This window comes from Schistocerca serialis, chromosome 1, assembly GCF_023864345.2.
Source record: "Schistocerca serialis cubense isolate TAMUIC-IGC-003099 chromosome 1, iqSchSeri2.2, whole genome shotgun sequence".
Taxonomy (NCBI): Eukaryota; Metazoa; Arthropoda; class Insecta; order Orthoptera; family Acrididae; genus Schistocerca; species Schistocerca serialis.
The window spans coordinates 906,064,903-906,084,891 of record NC_064638.1 but is presented as its reverse complement, the minus strand read 5'-3'; the positions used below and the strand labels follow the sequence as shown (position 1 = coordinate 906,084,891).

General features: G+C 39.0%; 1 protein-coding gene across 3 annotated transcripts in view; it reads right to left on the bottom strand.

Annotated features, from left to right (window-relative positions):
- Nucleotides 1-19,989, bottom strand: part of LOC126411880 (mitochondrial Rho GTPase) — a 181,961-nt gene that overhangs the window by 101,200 nt on the left and 60,772 nt on the right. For all 3 annotated transcript variants that reach the window (XM_050081399.1, XM_050081400.1, XM_050081401.1), the window contains exon 5: nucleotides 11,097-11,198. In XM_050081399.1, coding sequence (XP_049937356.1) covers nucleotides 11,097-11,198 — 102 coding nt within the window. The remainder of the gene's footprint in view (nucleotides 1-11,096; nucleotides 11,199-19,989) is intronic.

The following is a 19,989-nucleotide window of genomic DNA, read 5'->3' as shown; positions in this document are numbered from 1 at the left end:
ATCACTATGGCACAAAGTTGCCAATTGCTATTTATCACAACTGGGGAGTCCCCAACGCAAAGCCATAATTCCCAAGAAGTTTGTTTGCTGCTTTTCTCACCAACATTTCCGTGTTTTGTGCAAGGAGCTGTATTTACGAGGGTGAGTAAAATGAAAACCTTAAAATATTTTTTTAAATATTATTTACTGTGCAGAAGTGGTACAAAGCTGTATCACTTTTCAACATAATCTCCCCCACACTCGTTGCAAGTCCTTCAGCACATACAAAGTGCATAAATTCCTTTAGAAAAAATTCTTTTGGTAGCTCACGCAACTACTCATGCACCGCATGGCGTACCTCTTCATCAGAACACTTTCCTCCCATTGCGTCCAAACATATGGAAATCACTGGGGGGCAAGGTCTGGTGAGTATGGTGGATGAGGAAGACACTCAAAATGCAGGTCTGTGATTGTTGCAACTGTTATATGGGCAGTGTGGGGCCTTGCATTGTCATGTTGCAAAAGGACACCTGCTGACAGCAATCCACGTCGCTTTGATTTGATTGCAGGCCGCAGATGATTTTTTAGGAGATCTGTGTGTGATGCACTGGTGACAGTTATCCCTCTAGGCATGTAATGCTCCAAAATGACGCCTTTTCGCCCCAAAAGAGAGTCAGCATAACCTTCCCTGCTGATGGTTCTGTTCAAAACTTCTTTGGTTTTGATGATGAGGAATGGCGCCATTCCTTGCTTGCTCTCTTTGTTTCCGGTTGGTGGAAGTGAACCCAGGTTTCGTCACCAGTAACGAATCTTGCAAGGAAGCCATCACCTTCTCATTCAAAGTGCTGAAGAAGTTCTTCACAAGCATCAACAAGTCGTTCTCTCATTTCAGAAGTCAGCTGCCGTGGCACCCATCTTGCAGACACTTTGTGATACTGGAGCACATCATGTACAAAATGGTGTGCTGATCCATGACTAGTCTGTAAACATGCTGCAATGTCATTAAGTGTCACTCAGTGGTTTTCCTTCACTATGGCTTCAACTGCTGCAACGCTCTGTGGAATCACAACTCGTTGTGCCTGACCTGGACGAGGAGCATCTTCCACTGAAGTCACATCATTTGCGTTCTTCCTACTCCATTCGTAGACTTCTTGCTGTGACAAACGTGCACCACCGTACTGAACCTTCATTCGTTGATGAATTTCAATAGGTTTCACACCTTCACTATGCAAAAACCAAATAACAGAACACTGTTCTTCCCTGGTACAAGTGGGGCAGGCACCTTTATACTCATACTGCGACGGTATGTGTGCATCTGCACTATGCTGCCACCTGCAGGTCATTCTGCACGCTGTCTGTAGCACGCTTACCAACTTATAGGATAACGGCGCGAAATTTCGATTTGTTATTACAAATTTAAAGTTTTCATCTGACTCACACATGTATATGGGTAGGGAACAAAGCGAATAAAAGTTAAGAAAAAAATCTGATAAGAATCAAATTCAAAAAGTCTACATGACTATATTTTCACATGCAAGAAAGCAAGAAAATGTACTCTTCGAAATCATCTAGTAAAGTTTTGTAAGCTGCAGATGGTGATTTTCTTATGTATCTTAACTTTGATGTTTGTTGCTTGCCTCACTTTTATTGGTTCATTATTCTATCCTGGTATAAATAAAACATCCTTGGTTTAGTGTTCACTTTTCAATTATGTATCTCGTTTTATCTACTCATAGTAACCCTATAGTGCATAAATGTGTGTGTTCTACAGGTTAGCAGTAAGTCATATCTTGCACATAAATAGCTATGCAACAAGTGTTTGTTTATGATTGTAATTTTCACTCTTTTGTATCTTTATGTACTGATATCACATACAGTCATAGATACAGGGTGTTTCAAAAATGACCGGTATATTTGAAACGGCAATAAAAACTAAACGAGCAGCGGTAGAAATACACCATTTGTTGCAATATGCTTGGGACAACAGTACATTTTCAGGCGAACAAACTTTCGAAATTACAGTAGTTACAATTTTCAACAACAGATGGCGCTGCAAGTGATGTGAAAGATATAGAAGACAACGCAGTCCGTGGGTGCGCCATTCTGTACGTCGTCTTTCTGCTGTAAGCGTGTGCTGTTCACAACATGCAAGTGTGCTGTAGACAACATGGTTTATTCCTTAGAACAGAGGATTTTTCTGGTGTTGGAATTCCACCGCCTAGAACACAGTGTTGTTGCAACAAGACGGAGTTTTCAACGGAGGTTTAATGTAACCAAAGGACCGAAAAGAGATACAATAAAGGATCTGTTTGAAAAATTTCAACGGACTGGGAACGTGACGGATGAACGTGCTGGAAAGGTAGGGCGACCGCGTACGGCAACCACAGAGGGCAACGCGCAGCTAGTGCAGCAGGTGATCCAACAGCGGCCTCGGGTTTCCTTTCGCCGTGTTGCAGCTGCGGTCCAAATGACGCCAACGTCCATGTATCGTCTCATGTGCCAGAGTTTACACCTCTATCCATACAAAATTCAAACGCGGCAACCCCTCAGCGCCGCTACCATTGCTGCACGAGAGACATTCGCTAACGATATAGTGCACAGGATTGATGACGGCGATATGCATGTGGGCAGCATTTGGTTTACTGACGAAGCTTATTTTTACCTGGACGGCTTCGTCAATAAACAGAACTGGCGCATATGGGGAACCGAAAAGCCCCATGTTGCGGTCCCATCATCCCTGCATCCTCAAAAAGTACTGGTCTGGGCCGCCATTTCTTCCAAAGGAATCATTGGCCCATTTTTCAGATCCGAAACGATTACTGCATCACGCTATCTGGACATTCTTCGTGAATTTGTGGCAGTACAAACTGCCTTAGACGACACTGCGAACACCTCATGGTTTATGCAAGATGGTGCCCGGCCACATCGCACGGCCGACGTCTTTAATTTCCTGAATGAATATTTCAATGATCGTGTGATTGCTTTGGGCTATCCGAAACATACAGGAGGCGGCGTGGATTGGCCTCCCTATTCGCCAGACATGAACCCCTGTGACTTCTTTCTGTGGGGACACTTTAAAGACCAGGTGTACCGCCAGAATCCAGAAACAATTGAACAGCTGAAGCAGTACATCTCATCTGCATGTGAAGCCATTCCGCCAGACACGTTGTCAAAGGTTTCGCTTAATTTCATTCAGAGACTACGCCATATTATTGCTACGCATGGTGGATATGTGGAAAATATCGTACTATAGAGTTTCCCAGACCGCAGCGCCATCTGTTGTTGAAAATTGTAACTACTGTAATTTTGAAAGTTTGTCCGCCTGAAAATGTACTGTTGTCCCAAGCATATTGCAACAAACGGTGTATTTCTATCGCTGCTCATTTAGTTTTTATTGCCGTTTCAAATATACCGGTCATTTTTGAAACCCCCTGTATATTATAAACAGTACAAGTCTAGTGCCTGTATATTCAACTTTTAGCAATTTCACTGAAATTATTAATTTTGTTAAATTAAACTGAAATATGTTGTTTTCACATTTTATTGCACTTTGAAGTTGACTGAGATCATCGTGGATTATACTCGGGCAGTGTTGGAGTATCATTTTTTTCACTTTCAAAACTTTGCATTTGCAGCACGTGAATTTCGCATAACTCTAGTTATCACCTTAGTTACAAGGTTGTATTTGGTTGCAAAATGCCATAGCCATTTGATACGATTCAACCAAAGGTGCGAAGAGAAGGTGAACACGTTAAGCTATTTGTAAAAACTCTAAAGGAAGTCTGGCAAAAAGTAAAACTGTTCAACAAGAAAGCACAAAAACGTCAAGAGTGTCTGAAATTAAGTATGAGGAATTTATCACAGTATTGGACAGGTCAGTGGAACTACTTGCAAACCCCTACACTCTGAAACCTAATACAAAGTTTTTGATGAAGTTTCAGGGTATTGATCAAGAGATTTAGGTAAAGTTGCCTGTAAATGTAAAACTACAATTACCAGAATGAACTTCTGTAGTTCATATCAGTAGAATTAAATACAAATTTCTTTCCACAAGCATCCGCACAAACGCCATGTACTGGAATGACAAAGCAAAAGGGTAAAGAAATAGCACAGAATAGGCCATATGAGTTGAGACCAAGGAATACATAGTCAGAGATGGAGAAATACATGAGTACTAGTAGGATTTTTGCTTTATTTTCATTGATTCATGTAGTGTACTTAAGAAAATAGGTACTTTTTGTTGTATTCCTGCCCCCCCCCCTCTTTTTTGGGGGAGGATAGGAATACATGTACAGGATTTCCTCTAGGTGATGGCGAGGATCATGTCTAGACAGAGTTCGATGTGTGTTGCAATTTTGGCCATCTTCACAGCAGAACAAAGTGTCAACCAACCTTTTCAGAATGGGGTTTTGTTTGCGCAGCAGCCAGATGTAGTCGTCACGAATCGCAGCTGGTCGTTGAGACTAACCTTCGACATCTGGAAGCTAAGGAAAGAAGTGAGAGGTTTGCAAGATATGTTCTTAGAAGTGCTAAAGGAAGCAAAGTGGGGCTATACAATACAGAATATATGGAGTGAACATTATGAACTTAAGTTTTCCTATGATAAGCTGAGAAAACAGCTGCAGCAAGTAACAGGTACAATCCCATATTCTCTAGGATGGAGCAAGAGAAGATACCTGAGTGTGGGTGGTAAGCTACTAAAAACTGTGTTTGACACAGAAAATAATGATGATCTCAGATCTGAATAGTACAATACGTCAAGTGCAAGAAGTAGCAAGACATACAGAAACAATAGTGGACCAGCATACAATCCAAATTACAGGTATGGAGCACAGATTGTTAAATATAAGTAAAATGATGAATAAAATAACAACTGAATTACAGAAATACGCTAATAATAGTTACCATGATTAAGAATTTATGTATAATACACACTCATCCAAAAACATTCGGCAACAAAGTATGGAGAGAAAATTAGTGGACAGTTTAAAGTAGTGCTAGAATAGAATCAGGAGGATTCAAAAGTTGTCCACCATGCTACGCTTAAACAATGAAGCACTATGCCGTTAACACCAAAAAGGTTTCTTCAAGAATTACTGCAAGCAGAAAAGCAATTTCCTGCAGGTCTGCAGCATGTTATTTCCATATACAAGAGGATTACAGCATTTTACTATCATGTTTCCATAGTTAAAAGTTTACCCAGATAAAGAACACATATATATTAATGTACAGTTGTCAGTGACCAGCTTTAAGGCACAATTTGAATGTTATACGATACATGCATATTTAATTGGATGGAGTCTTATTGACAGATGGATTAAATTCTCGGTTAATGAAGTATTAGTTGCATCTAAACAACGGGAAATGCACATATTTCTGTCAGGAGAAGATCTTTGGAATCATATTAACAAAATTATTACTATTTGTCTTGCATGAGTAATTCAAATGCGTAAATGATCAAGTGAAGTACACTATTTTTGGGGGAATATGAATACATCAGAGTGTAAGAAGGCAGTCATGTAGCCACAAACACATTTACAGTGGGTCAGAAATCATTGTATTTATTGGTGGGTACAAGCCACAAATGATGATAATGAACTGTTACAAAAACAAGACTTTTACACGAATGGCAAGAGTAGAATTGCAGCTTAGTGGTATATTAATCAAAAGAACAGAATGTAATAAAGCAGGAGTAAACCTTCATCTACCACCAACAATCACAGGTACTACAGTAATTCTTAGTGTACAACTTGCACTGTATTGTCCAGAAAAGTCCTTCAGCATTTTACCAATTTAGAATATTTCTTTTCTAAATTATACAGTAGACACTACGGTTCTAAAGGTCATAATAAATTAACTGATGCAGAAAATGGGCAAATTGTTCTGATCAAATGTTAAGACATGGTCAGGAACATCATCATCATCATGAATGAAATCAGAACACGATTACCATTAGTGTACCAGCTACTATCATACCCACAGTACTAGCAGCCACTTGTGCAGTTTATCCTTTCCTAAGACACAAAATAATGCAATCAGACAACCATATGAGATCCCTGTGTAATGAGTTGTACCAGAGAGAGAAACAGAAATTGTGACACAGAATTTTGTAAGCGGAGTAAGTTTTTCTTACTACAGGTTAAGATTTTTTCCTTTTTGATTTTCCTAAACTTCAGGACGAATTTTTTTAGAGGAGAGGGATATGTTGTATGTCAATCTTGTGCAAGACAGCAAACAGTTAAAAATCTTCAAAGTCCCAGAGCGAAGGGCGGTGCCAACATGAAGCAGGCATGAAAGGTAACATTTCACCATTGAGAGGGTCAGGGTAAAAAACAACCTGCTGCTTCTGGCAAATGAGGCAGCAGACCTTGGCAGAAATGTAATATGGCAAGGCAGCTAGACAGTATCACATCACCTTTATAAAGGGTCACACCACCTTTATTATGCAATGAAAGAATGACTATTGCTAATGCAACAATGCATACCAAGAGCTTTTATGACTAGGCCTGTACTATAAAAAACCTGTTTAACAAGCAAGGCAGAGTGAAAATCGTTGACACCATCAGAACAGCAAGACCTATGTGGTCACGGCAAGTGATGTCGTGTAAACATTAGCCACTACTTTACTCCATAAATACCCTTGCATTTTAGCTCGTAAGGCAGTCTGTCAGATGGATTGATGGTGTACATGACATTCACACTTGATTCCCTGATTACAGGGAAGTGACATACGGGACAAGTCTTGTGTAGATTTCCTGCACGCTAATGAGCAACAACAGTTGCTACTGAGTGAGATGGCTACCTCGCCATAATCACCTGTTGCTGAGTTCAGCAGCACAGCCTGCTGCTGTTGCAGATAGGGGGACCCGGGGATCTCCCTTTTGTCCCAGGTCAGGACACCAACCTTTCTGATACTTTGGCAAACTGACCACTGCCTACCTGAGCAGCAGGGCAAGACTATCATACTACATGACTCCACAGCAACAGTTTTGACAGTTCAACTGATAAGGAAGGGCAGCGGTGAGCAGGAGGGGATGGAGCACCTCCCAAATCCATTGTGTTAAGTAAAATCCAACACATGTGACACCTTCACTTACTGCAGCAGTGCATCCAGCACTGGAGCCACCCGGGTGGCAAACCACCACAGCAGTGGCTGGCCAGGAACAACAAGTGTGGCTTGAGCTACCTCGAGTGGGCTCAAGGTCGTTTACAGCGCCACTCTCCGATGGGCATCGATAGCTGATGTCAACAGCGAGTCAAAGCACTGTTTATAACTTACTGGAACAAACAACTAACTCTGTATCTTCTTTCACTGCGCCTAGGGTGATAACAGGTCTTAGTATAAAAAAGTTGGCATTTAACTTAGAAAAAGAAACTTACAGTAAAATCATTTTCAAAATTTTATTAAAGAATAAATACTAGTACAAGACATAAATCCATTAAAATTCACCAACATCATATGTTTTCCCTTCCTGCTCCTGTAAGGCTTCTTCTTCTTTTTCTTCGACAAATTTCAAGACCAAGGTAGCCTTTTTACTCAACTTTTCCTTATCTAGGTAGCATCTTGAGAACTGCTTGATTCATTGTTTACCTCAAAATAAGCAAATCATCTTCTGAGAGGGTGATGAAGGTGTTTTGGGACTACTGCTTTCTCCAATCTTCAAAAATGTCTTTTTTTTTTGACACTTGGACCAAATGACACTGTGATAACTATCATTTGCACTTTGTGTCCTGATATCTGTGCATCCCGTCAGTAGTACATCAGAGGCAAGTCTCTGATAGACAGGTGCTATCTTGATCACTTTGTTTTGAAAATACCAGAAGTTTTAAGTTGGAGTCTGCTCTTAATGGACTATTATAAATTTGATGTTTTCTTCCCCAAGGTATTGGTTATTGTTATTTTTTTATTTCGTGTGACGTGAGAAAGTGCTGCAGCCGACTGGGGTTTTACCGCCATGTAATAGAGACAGACCACTTTTTTGCCTGCCATGCAGGCCAATGACATTGAGTGGACAGCTCCATGATGCCTCACAGACACTTTCTATAAGACGCAATTTTATCTTCGAAAAATTACCTCCAAATTCAGGTGCATTTTATACTTGAAATTGATATAAAATGTCCAGTGTTTGATTTAAAATGCCCACCCGACTTAAAAATGGCCATATATTCAATCCCATGGGAGACCTATCTCTGTCTGGCAACACTGGATTCAACTGGCAGCAGCAGTACATTAATGCAACAAAGATGAGTTATGGGGATTCATAAGCTTGCTAACACTGCCTCCCTTTTGCCATGCTGTCACAAACCCAGAACACTGTCTAGCCTATCATGCACAATTGCAGTCCACGGTGCCAGTGAACTCGAAAGTGATTTGTGTTATCGGTCACAGTACAATATTTTTTTTAGTAGCTACTTTCATAATGGAAAAAAATAAGACATATTCATATGTTGTGGGCTATAAATTGAAAGTAATGGCATATGCACAAGAACATAAAACAGTGCAACTGAGCGGCATTTCGATCCTCCACCAACAGAAAAAGCCATTCACGATTGGCGAGCTGGGAAAGAAGAGCTGAAAAAAATAGAGGACTGAAAACAAAATGGCCAAAACTAGAAGATCACATATTGAAATGGATTTAAGGACACCATCAAAATGGCACTGGAATCAATAAAAAACTGATTCAAATACATGCTCACAAGCTAACACTACAGTGGAACTTAACAGACTATAAGGGTGGAGTTCGTTGGTGCTATAGGTTTACAAAGCACCATGGACTTAGCATGCACACCAAAATAAAAATATCCCAGAAAATGCCACAAGTGTATGAAGAGAAAATATTATCTCTCCAACACTTTATTATTCAACATCGCAAGAAAACCAGTGAGGAACTAAGCCTAATAGCAAATATGGAAGAAACTCCTCTGACATTTGATGTGCAGGGTAACAGAACTATTGCCATGAAAGGTGCTAAAACTGTAACTATAAAAACAAGTGGACTACACTGTTGTCCTTTCATGTCCTTACGGTACTAAATATAATCCAATATCATTTTCAAGTGCAAACAATGCCAAAACCTTCTAAAATACTACCAGGTTGTTCACATACATGACAAAGGTTAGATGGACAAGGCTGGTATGAAATTATGGATTAACAGAGTGTGGGAGAGAAGGAAAGATGCTTTACTGAAGAAGAGTTCTCTTCTTGTGGTAGATCAGTTCAGCAGTCATCTGAAAAAGTCTGTGAAAGGGAAACAGACAGGGAAATACAGAGCTTGCTTATATATGAAGAGGACAATGATGATGACAAAGAGAAAGAGGAAGAGGAAGAGGAAGAAGAAGAAGAAGAAGAAGAAGAAGAAGAAGAAAAGTTCATATGATGATCTTCGAGGATTTTAAAGGTCAGTTCGGTCTTATAGACAAAAAAATCAGTCTTGATTCGCAATGTAATAATGAAAATGGTAATTTTTTTTTTTAAGGGATTGGTACTATGCCTTGTCTTTTTACCTGTATGAACCTCTGCTGCCTTCCCTGTTTCATCCCTCAATGCTACCCACTCATCTTCTATTGCATTCTTTTCCCCTGTTGGTCTAATGTTTTTTCCTCTGTTTCAGTCCAATGTTGCCTAGTGCTCCCAAAACTCCAAACAACTTGAGGTTCCTTCAGTTTACCCAGGTCGCATATCCTTCACTTCTTGCCTGTTTGCAGTTTCCTTTGTTTTAATCGGCAGTTCATAACCAACATATTATAATCAAGAGTCCACATCTGTCCATGGAAATGACTTGCAGTTTAAAATCTAGCTTCACAATCTTGTTCTTACCATTATGTAATCAGTCCGAAAACTTGCAGTGTCCTCATGTATCTTCCACATATACAAACTCCTTTCACAATTTTTAAATGAACTGTTAGTGATGATTAAACTATGCTCTGTGCAAAATACTACTAGGGAGGCTCTCTCTTTTTTCCCTTTCTTCAGTCCATGTTCTCCTACCATTTTTCCTCCTCTTTCCTTTTCTACTAGTGACAAGGCATAGTACCAATCCCTTAAAAAAAAAAAAAAAAAAAAAAAAAAAATTACCATTTTCATTATTACATTGCAAATCAAGACTGATTTTTTTGTCTATAAGACCGAACTGACCTTTAAAATCCAGTCTCTTATAACAAATTTCAAATAATTTTCCTTTTTAAATTCTCTAACCTACCTTCCCTACAACCCATACAATGTTAGTTTTGTTTTCATGTTCCTGACATTGACCCTCAGCAGTTCTCATCCGGATATTCTAATGGGAGACTATTTTAGCGCTAGAGTATTTTACACAAGAGGATGCCATCATCGTTTAACTATACAGTAGAGCTTCATGCCCTCCAGAAAAATAACAGCTCTAGTTTCCCCTTCAGCTGTTCATAGTACCAGTATAGCAAATCAATGTTCACTAATGTTACAACACCACATCAGACTGATGCCACTGCAACTACTGAAAAAGCAGTGAATCTGAAAATATTACTTGAAGGGAAGAAAAATAAAGAACAAAGTGGTCACCTCAATAAGGGAGGATTTTGAAAAGTTTCAAGAAGACCTACATTACTGAAGGGATAAAAAAAATCTGGAAAGTCACTGGACCAACTGTATAGCTACGGTGTAATACTGTTTGAGAGATAAAACCAGCATTTCAAAAGTGAAGATAAAAATAAAATTACATTTATCCGAACTTGTAAAACTACCTCATACTCTTTGTTACTTACTAAGTTATCCATCTCAACATACTATTCCTTTATTACAATGTGTTACTTTCTAATGATCACTTTTTCCCTCTCTCTTGCCCTCATTGCAATCTACAAAAGCCTATTTTTATTTCAGCTTGTACTTCTCTATTACTGAATTATGTTCCTTCCCTGACACTGCAATAATCTTCATGCATTTTTCTCTTACTATCAACTTCTGTGTTCATCTTTCCTTCTCATGTCACTCACAAAGTTGTGACTCCAAATACATTTTCTTATTCTACCAATATTCCTTAGTGTGTGTGTGTGTGTGTGTGTGTGTGTGTGTGTGTAAAATACTGACTCTTACACAGTAGGATGTTAATATCAAGTTCTCAACTACGTGCTCTATCACTCACATCTTGCCGCTCCACGGTGTAAAGTGGAGCAGTTGGATGCAGGACGGCCTTCTGTGCATAGTAAAACATCTCCGAGATATTCTTCAGGGTCTTTGCCGAGCACTAAAACAAGTTAGAGAAGAAACATAGCTAAATAAAAAGCATACCTAGATTCACATTGCTGTTATGGTGACTTACATACTGTACACATATATTCATAGTTCAAACATCTGTCAAGCCTACAAATATGGACACTTATTATTATATTAGCATCATCAGTTACATCTATTACCTTGCTAATGATAATTGTATGGAAGAACAAACTGCTGGCATTTTAAAAGTCATGGTTTATTTATAATTTCCACATGATTACTGCCGTCTGCCTCTGCAGCTAGAGGGGCACCATGTCTGGTTATTATTTGAAGAATACGGGTTCAATCATCAGTATTATCAAGGAAAGGGATAAGTTTATTGTTCTGTAATTAACTACATGAAGATGAACACCAGTGTTTGAATATCTATCCACAGCGGTCATTTTGCATACTGCACAATAAAAACCATTAACTGCTTATATTCAGCTGATAAAAAGAAAATACAACCTAAAATCGGTCCAAATGTCAGGGAACAGGCACCTGATATATACCACACCCCCTCCTACGCACGCACCTCCCCTCCCCCCCCCCCCCCCCCCCCCCACTTTACACTTGGCAAAACTGGTCACAACAGACAGAATAAACAGAATGAAGGGGGTAGGAGAAGGCCTGTGTCATTATGATTTATACCTATAACAAGTCATAGCTAGTCCCCAATACACTCAATAAATTTGTATAATTGTACTTAGCTTGGTTCCATTCTTAAGACATATGCAAATGCACGTGACAGTATAAGGTTATCAATGCACTTCATGTCTTAGGTACTGGAGATGTTATACATTTGGTCATTTATTGAGCATTGCAAGTGTAACAGAAGAATATGGGATTATTCTACTTGCTCTTATACTACTCCAGAGATTAATATTACAGCTTTTCCATTTCTTAACTATTTTCATTAGTAATGCATATTACACAAAATTAACAATTCTTATTCGAGCAGTATTTCAATAGATTTTATTAGTCACAATATATTTTACCAATAGCTGATGACAATAGCATATTTAGTTCATGTGGAAACATTTTCATAAATTTTGACAACACAGTCCACGGAGAGCATGTACAATCGTGGTATGACGAAAAATCTGAGCAGCTGCTGGCACCAGCCATAGCAGGCCAAAAAATTCTGAAGATGATTTGTGGATAAGTCGAAACTGATTAATAAAGAATATTTTTGCAAACTCGAATGTTCATTTTTAAAAATGGAAACATTTTATTTAAAAAGAACATTCATAATTTATGATACCTGTAAACCATTTGCACATCAAAATTCTACCCTGCTAAAACTTGTTGGTTTTAAGATTAATACTTTCGAGGCAGCAGAGTCTCACAGTCTTAACTACTAACTCTATTTGCATCAAATTTTCTAGACAGTAGACACATTTACTACTGAGTGTACCTGAAAAATTATCAGTATACAACACATAGTTCTGCAGATATGACATCTACAGTTATGAGCCAGAGTCCACATGAGATTTGGGCCCATCCCAAAATTGTTAACATAGCTTATTTGAAAGCCCTCATTATCTGCTTTAAGGAAAACATTCTACTTTTTCTGGAAACTGAATACTTCAAAAGCTATCAGTATTCAAAATTTTTGTGTTCCAGAATGCTCTAATCTTAAATGAATTCTTTCCAGATCCAGTGTTACAACACGAGCTCCAATTCTTCTGTTTTCAAAAGTGGACACTTTCACTAAAGTAATATGTTAGTTTATCAATTATTCCAAGTATAAAATTTCCACTTTCTCGAAGATTCTTAGCAGACTTTGGGAACCTCCATACACATCAGAGCTTACCATCCATAAAGTAGTATCTACTATTTTATCATGTTCTAATTATAGTATACAATTTCTGACTGATAAAATTTCAGGGTGTACACGTGGACAAGAAAAAAAAATTCCCGGATTTTCAGGTTAAAAATACACTTTATCCCGGATGAAAATACACTTTTTCCGTGTTAAGTAACAGTATACTTTTTCCGTGTTAAGTAACAGTATACTTTTCCTCGGAACTGTAAAACTTATCAATCCTTTCAATGGTCGTGGTTTTATACACCGGCGTAGAATTTCCCAGCACTTTAGAAAACGAAACTCGGGGAAAAAACATGTTTCGGAAAGATGTCTGATGCACAGCAACATGTACACTGCACATTTTCGTATTACGAAAGTATAAATTCGAATCCCATCAAACACCGCATGTTACTTTCCGAAGGATTGAAATCAAGATTGCGATGCACTTTTGTAAGCTAGTCGTAGCTCGTATCAAGCGATCTCGCCAACCGATGACAGCGGATATTCAGAGCATGGGACATGGGATGTAGTCAGCCAATAGCAATATCACTGTTAAGCAGCACGAACACACAAATAGGAAAAGTTAATGGTTTAAATCACTATACATAGTGTAGCTACAAGAAAAGAAAAGCTTTCATGTATAATATTGGTCTCTAAGATTAATAAGCTGCAAGAGAAGCTAAGCTTTCACACATAATGTTGATCTTTTTTGCACGTGTTACACTTTAAGATACATCACACAAATGTGCCAGTAAAATTTTTAACAACGTCATAAATGTCTGATCTTCTGAGCTGGAAAATATTCTAAATGGTTGTCCTCAAAGCTTTGATTTTTGAATGAGAGTCAAACGCTCTGTGATTTAAGAAACTTATCGGACAGTCACGCACAGAGTTCATCTTGTGAAAAAGGAAATTTACTTTACTTGACAATAACGCTTTTCAAACAACCATAGAAATAGATTCGTTTCAGCAGTTGCACCAGATGACAGGTGTCACCGCGTTTGCACAGCTACGATGACGCAGGAAGCCCGTATGTTTGTACGTGTAAAACATTGGAAGATCTTACACTGTGTCATAAAAGAAACAAGACAGAGGATACTCCAAGAGCAACGGAATTTTGTGAGCCATCTAAAATGCATAATTCAGCTTAAAGTGTACATTCGTATGTCCAGATTCAGATGTAAATTTTCTTGGAGTACCAGTACCGTATTATCTCAAGTTTGGTCCTTTTTTATAGCATAATACCATATGTGCTAGAAGATGAAAATGTGAACTTGAAATGCAGCGAACAGGTGGAACTAGCAAATAGTGTGGAATTAAACACATTGTTTTAAATAAATTGGCCTCAGTAGAAAAAAATTAATAGAAGTCCAATTTCTTTAACAAACCGACAAAAATAACTTCATTGTTCTGCAAGGCGATTAACGCTTGACTGTCACACGGGTCACGTGGAGACTGCCACCTTCCCACTACAACTCAGACTGCTCTGTGCAGCAGGTCCGGATCTACGATATTTCCGAACCGGGACAATATTAGATAGTGGCGCTCCTCCTCCCTCGAGCATTTGAGGTAGGACGCCAAAAATTTAAAAAATCAACTTCTCAAAAATATCTTCAATTTGTAGCGTACATCTTTCTGAAGAGTCTGATACATAAAACATATATGTTCGAGGGAATGTAAGACATGTTACTTGGTCTTAAAGTGTGCTGAAGTGCAGTGCCACGCCTCTTCACACAGCATTCTTCCATTGCACGTCTCTGTATTTCGCTCTGTGGAATTCAAACTTGTAGTATTTTGTAAAGGGTGCCATCAAACTATAATCAGGCTGTAGGAAATTAAAATGTCCTGTGGTGCCTCTCCTGCTCCCAGATGGTTGGTTTGACATCCTGCCCCTCTTAAAAAAATTTCTCAATTAATACTGGATGGGATTATTTGTAACCGGCAGAACAAGAACAATTCAGAAAATTTGCAGTCTTTACTGCCTATTAGCTAATAACTTGCTGCTTTTGTGTGGCATAAAATTAAATATGATACATAAAACGAATAAAGACAAGAGACAAGCAAGACAGTACACATTTCTTCAGTCCTTAAGTCCTAGTTTTTTTTTCCTCTCTAATCTTGCCACAGCTTTATATGGCGTACTTTCCTTTCTGGGAAAGAATCTATTACCTCATCAAAGTTCGGCAATGTTTTGCTACATGAAAAAACGAAATGTCATTGTCTAATACTAGAAAAGTTGTTAATACAAATAGAATCCAAGACTGGTGTTGTTTCTATATCTGATTATGTGTATTTTGTCACTGTCTGCTAGATAAAACGAAATAGGTCTGCCTAATATTGCAGCAGTTGTTACACACACCAAATAAACGAGACTGTTTTGGCACAAATGTTCATTTTTATAACACGACAGAATATAATTCATGAAGTACCAATATCAAATTCCTATTAGGCCTACTACAAGCAAAAAGTTTTATGTTAGAAAATAGTTTCACATTTCATTCATACTCTCTAGGTTCTGAAGCATGAGATCGAAAAGCAGTAGTACGAAATTTTTATATAAATTTGCAATCATCATATTCTTCCGTAATTTGTGAGAGTCCCTGTTTCTTCTCATTCCTCATTTTAATAAACAATCTTGTCATCACTAATTCTGTAACTATTCCTGCCAGTGTCTACTTTTATTCTCTGGTTAACTTCACTAACCCAGCCACAATCGCCGGTTTAGTTATCCCACATTCATTCTCTGGTTAGACATTATTACGTGTTCGTACAACGCATTTTCCACGCTACTTCCAGAATAGAACTTTAGCAGCTGCTAGGCGTGGATTGTTCAACTTAGTAGTGTGGCAGTCTGGCCAAAAATTTTCTGTCAAAATTTCATTTTCTTGGATACACGGAGAAGACAATAAGTAATCTTTGTTGCCTGTTATTCCTGTTAGTCGTTTATTTCCACTCTGGTAGTCTGAATCTATGGAATTCGCTAGTAATTATAACAACGCTGATGATTTGCGAACCCAGTCAAGCACATAAACAGTGATTGTCATTCACCCTTTCGGCTTTATTCGCTCAGCTCGTATAGACCCGTCCCCTTTTGTCTGCACAAAAGTTTATTTCTAGATGTGACGGGGATTCCCCTGGCAGAGACATCACGTACACTATGCACACACTCAAAAATCAACTTATGATTCATTAAGAAATCAACTTAGAATTTGACCAAAAATGTTCAAAAACCAAGAGGGATGCATTCAAAATCATACGAGTAATCAATAGACCAACATGCGCTGGATGCTTGCCGCTTTCTGAAACAAGGTCTTTTCCTTAATAATATGAATTTGGTGCCTGTGTCTGTATATGTGCAGATGGATGTGTGTGTGTGTGTGTGTGTGTGTGTGTGTGTGTGTGTGTGTGTGTGTGTGCGCGCGCGCGAGTGTATACCTGTCCTTTTTCCCCCCCTAAGGTAAGTCTTTCCGCTCCCGGGATTAGAATGACTCTTTACCCTCTCCCTTAAAACCCACACCCTTTCATCTTTCCCTCTCCGTCCCTCTTTCCTAATGAAGCAACCGTGGGTTGCGAAAGTTTGAAATTTGTGTGTGTGTGTGTGTGTTTTGTCTCTATCAACATACCAACGCTTTTGTTTGGTAAGTTACTGCATCTTTGTTTTTAGATATATTTTTCCCACGTGGAATGTTTCCCTCTATTATATTCATATATATAGTCATTCTCACTTATTTTTATGTTAATATTTATTTTATTTATTTGTTCAGCATTTAAAAGGCAAATATTGAATAAAGAGATTAAAACATAAAAGGACACACATTCAGCATTGCATAATATAAAACTTTACTCACTAATACTTATTTTTTAACACTCCGATGCTGGTGCTGGATAGCACAGACCCACTAGGTAGTGTTTCTGTGCCTATGTCTCACCACCTGCGGTGTTATTTACCCCATCTCATCCATCCCCCTGACTTGGGCATTCACAACAGGCAATAGTTGTTTACCTCCGCAAGAGCAACATCTTAGCTACAGAGGAGCGACGGATCGCACAGATACCATCCCCGTAAGTATTCTTGATTCATCAAATTTTCCTCAATGTAATGTCTTCTTGTGTTTTACATTCAAGCATTCTGTATGTGAAGTGTAAATTATTATTGTGCACTTATATAATAGAAACTGGTGCAGGATGCTGTAGTATACAGAGAAGTTGCTGCATTAGAAAATTGTAGCGAAATACAGGAAGATCTGCAGCGGATAGGCACTTGGTGCAGGGAGTGGCAACTGACCCTTAACATAGACAAATGTAATGTATTGCGAATACATAGAAAGAAGGATCCTTTATTGTATGATTATATGATAGCGGAACAAACACTGGTAGCAGTTACTTCTGTAAAATATCTGGGAGTATGCGTACGGAACGATTTGAAGTGGAATGATCATATAAAACTAATTGTTGGTAAGGCGGGTACCAGGTTGAGATTCATTGGAAGAGTGCTTAGAAAATGTAGTCCATCAACAAAGGAGGTGGCTTACAAAACACTCGTTCGACCTATACTTGAGTATTGCTCATCAGTGTGGGATCCGTACCAGGTCGGGTTGACGGAGGAGATAGAGAAGATCCAAAGAAGAGCGGCGCGTTTCGTCACTGGGTTATTTGGTAACCGTGATAGCGTTACGGAGATGTTTAATAAACTCAAGTGGCAGACTCTGCAAGAGAGGCGCTCTGCATCGCGGTGTAGCTTGCTCGCCAGGTTTCGAGAGGGTGCGTTTCTGGATGAGGTATCGAATATATTGCTTCCCCCTACTTATACCTCCCGAGGAGATCACGAATGTAAAATTAGAGAGATTAGAGCGCGCACGGAGGCTTTCAGACAATCGTTCTTCCCGCGAACCATACGCGACTGGAACAGGAAAGGGAGGTAATGACAGTGGCACGTAAAGTGCCCTCCGCCACACACCGTTGGGTGGCTTGCGGAGTATCAATGTAGATGTAGATGTAGATCTCTTCGATCCAGTGCCAGCATTTACATTCTAGTCTCCCTCATTTCTTTACAATGGTCTTGACTACTCTTTTTATTTTTATTTTGTTTTGCGACTATAGAATATTAACATTGTTTACAGGTCAGTTGTTTGTCTGGATACGGGCTCAAATGAAATTCATGATACACACAATCCAGAAGTTACACATTTTCAACAAATTTTGTTTGATGACAGCGACGACGAGGGAGAACATGCTGCACCCAGGGTTCCTACTCTCGATATGGGAGATGAAGAGATTGATATTGATGCCTCAGAAAGCATAGAAGAAAGAGACAACTCAGATATCAAACAGACTGACACAGACGTAAGTTCAGGTGAGGAATATGGCGACATGTATCATTGTTATAGGAAGAGAGGAAAGAAAATAATCGAATTATTCGATTGGAAAAAGACACCATATAAAAACCACAGGAAAAACCAAAAACACAATATTCTCCACTTACGGGTTCCTGGTGTCACTGGGTAAGCAAAAAAATATTGAAGAATTCCAAAAACATGGGAATCCTTATTTGACCAGGAAATGCCGGAAATGACTTAAGTACACGAACTGATGCATTGAAATTATCCAAAGCAATTACCAGCAAGAACGAAACACTCACCCAATGGACATGGTCGAGATAAAAGCCTTCATTGGACTTCTATACATAGCTGGAATGCACAAGGTGGGAAGGAAAAGTCTTTAAGATTTGTGGGATTCCAAGGGGTTCGGAATAGAGATATTTTGATTGACCATGAGCGAGTACAGGTTTCATTTTCTGTTACAAGCTCTGTGGATTTATGATAGACAATCACTTAGAGAACGCAGAGTAGTGGACCACCTGGCGCTAATTTGAGACTCATTTTACAAGTTTGTGAAGAGCTGCCAATCTTGTTACATTGTAGGCCTAAACATCACCACTGACAAGAAATTCGAGGCCTTCAGAGGATATTGCTCTTTTATCCAATACATACTGTCTAAGCCGGCAAAATATGGAATAATAATTTTTGCTACAGTTGGGCCCAAACTGTTTTACACCAGCAACATGGAGATCTATGCTGGCAGACAGCCAGATGGCCCTTTTCAGGTTAGTAATAAAAGCAGTGACGCAGTCGAACATTTGGTGACCCCTCTCACTAATTCAGGACGCAATGTCTGTGCTCACAACTGGTTCAGCGATGTAAATCTGCTCCGTGATTTGTCAGAGAAGCACTGGCTGTCAGATGTTGGAACCCTGAGAAAAAAATAAATGGCAGATCCCGAAAGAAATGAAGGATGTGAAAACCAGAGCTGCTAATTCTAGCATATTTGTTTCCAGAAAAGAAGGTATGATCGTTTCTTATGGCCCACAAAACAAAAATAACAAAAAAAATGCATTATGATGCTGAAATGGACTAAACACAGGAGATAAAAGAAAACCTATTATAATAACTTATTATAACAAACACCAAATTGCAGTTGATATGGTTGACAAAGTGTGCTCTGCCTACAACGTTCAGAGGGGTACACGACGATGGCCCATGGTCATATTTTATTCAATATTAAATGTTGCTGGTATAAATTCGCAAATAATTTATATGGGAAACGGCAACGAAAGTCTCCACCAACGGCTGTTTCTTCGTCAGCTCGGATGGGAACTACTGGAATATCAATTGGTAAAACAAAGCCTGCTTTCCACTCTACCTCAGACCCTGGCTACACGCTTTATTGAAATTCTGCCGCAAAATCGTCAACCTTTAGGTCTTTTTGGAGAGAGAGGTGACAATGCCGACACCAATCAAGGAAGAAGGAAGTGTTGCAAACCCTGCCTCACAACTAGTACAAGACAACTGATGAAATACTCGTGTAAATCGTGCGGACAATATCTGTCTCTTCAACACTGTGATTTTGTTTGCCGTGAAGGACATGAATTGGGTGCTTCTCCAGAAGAAACATGAAAACGTCTCTTATTTGTTAC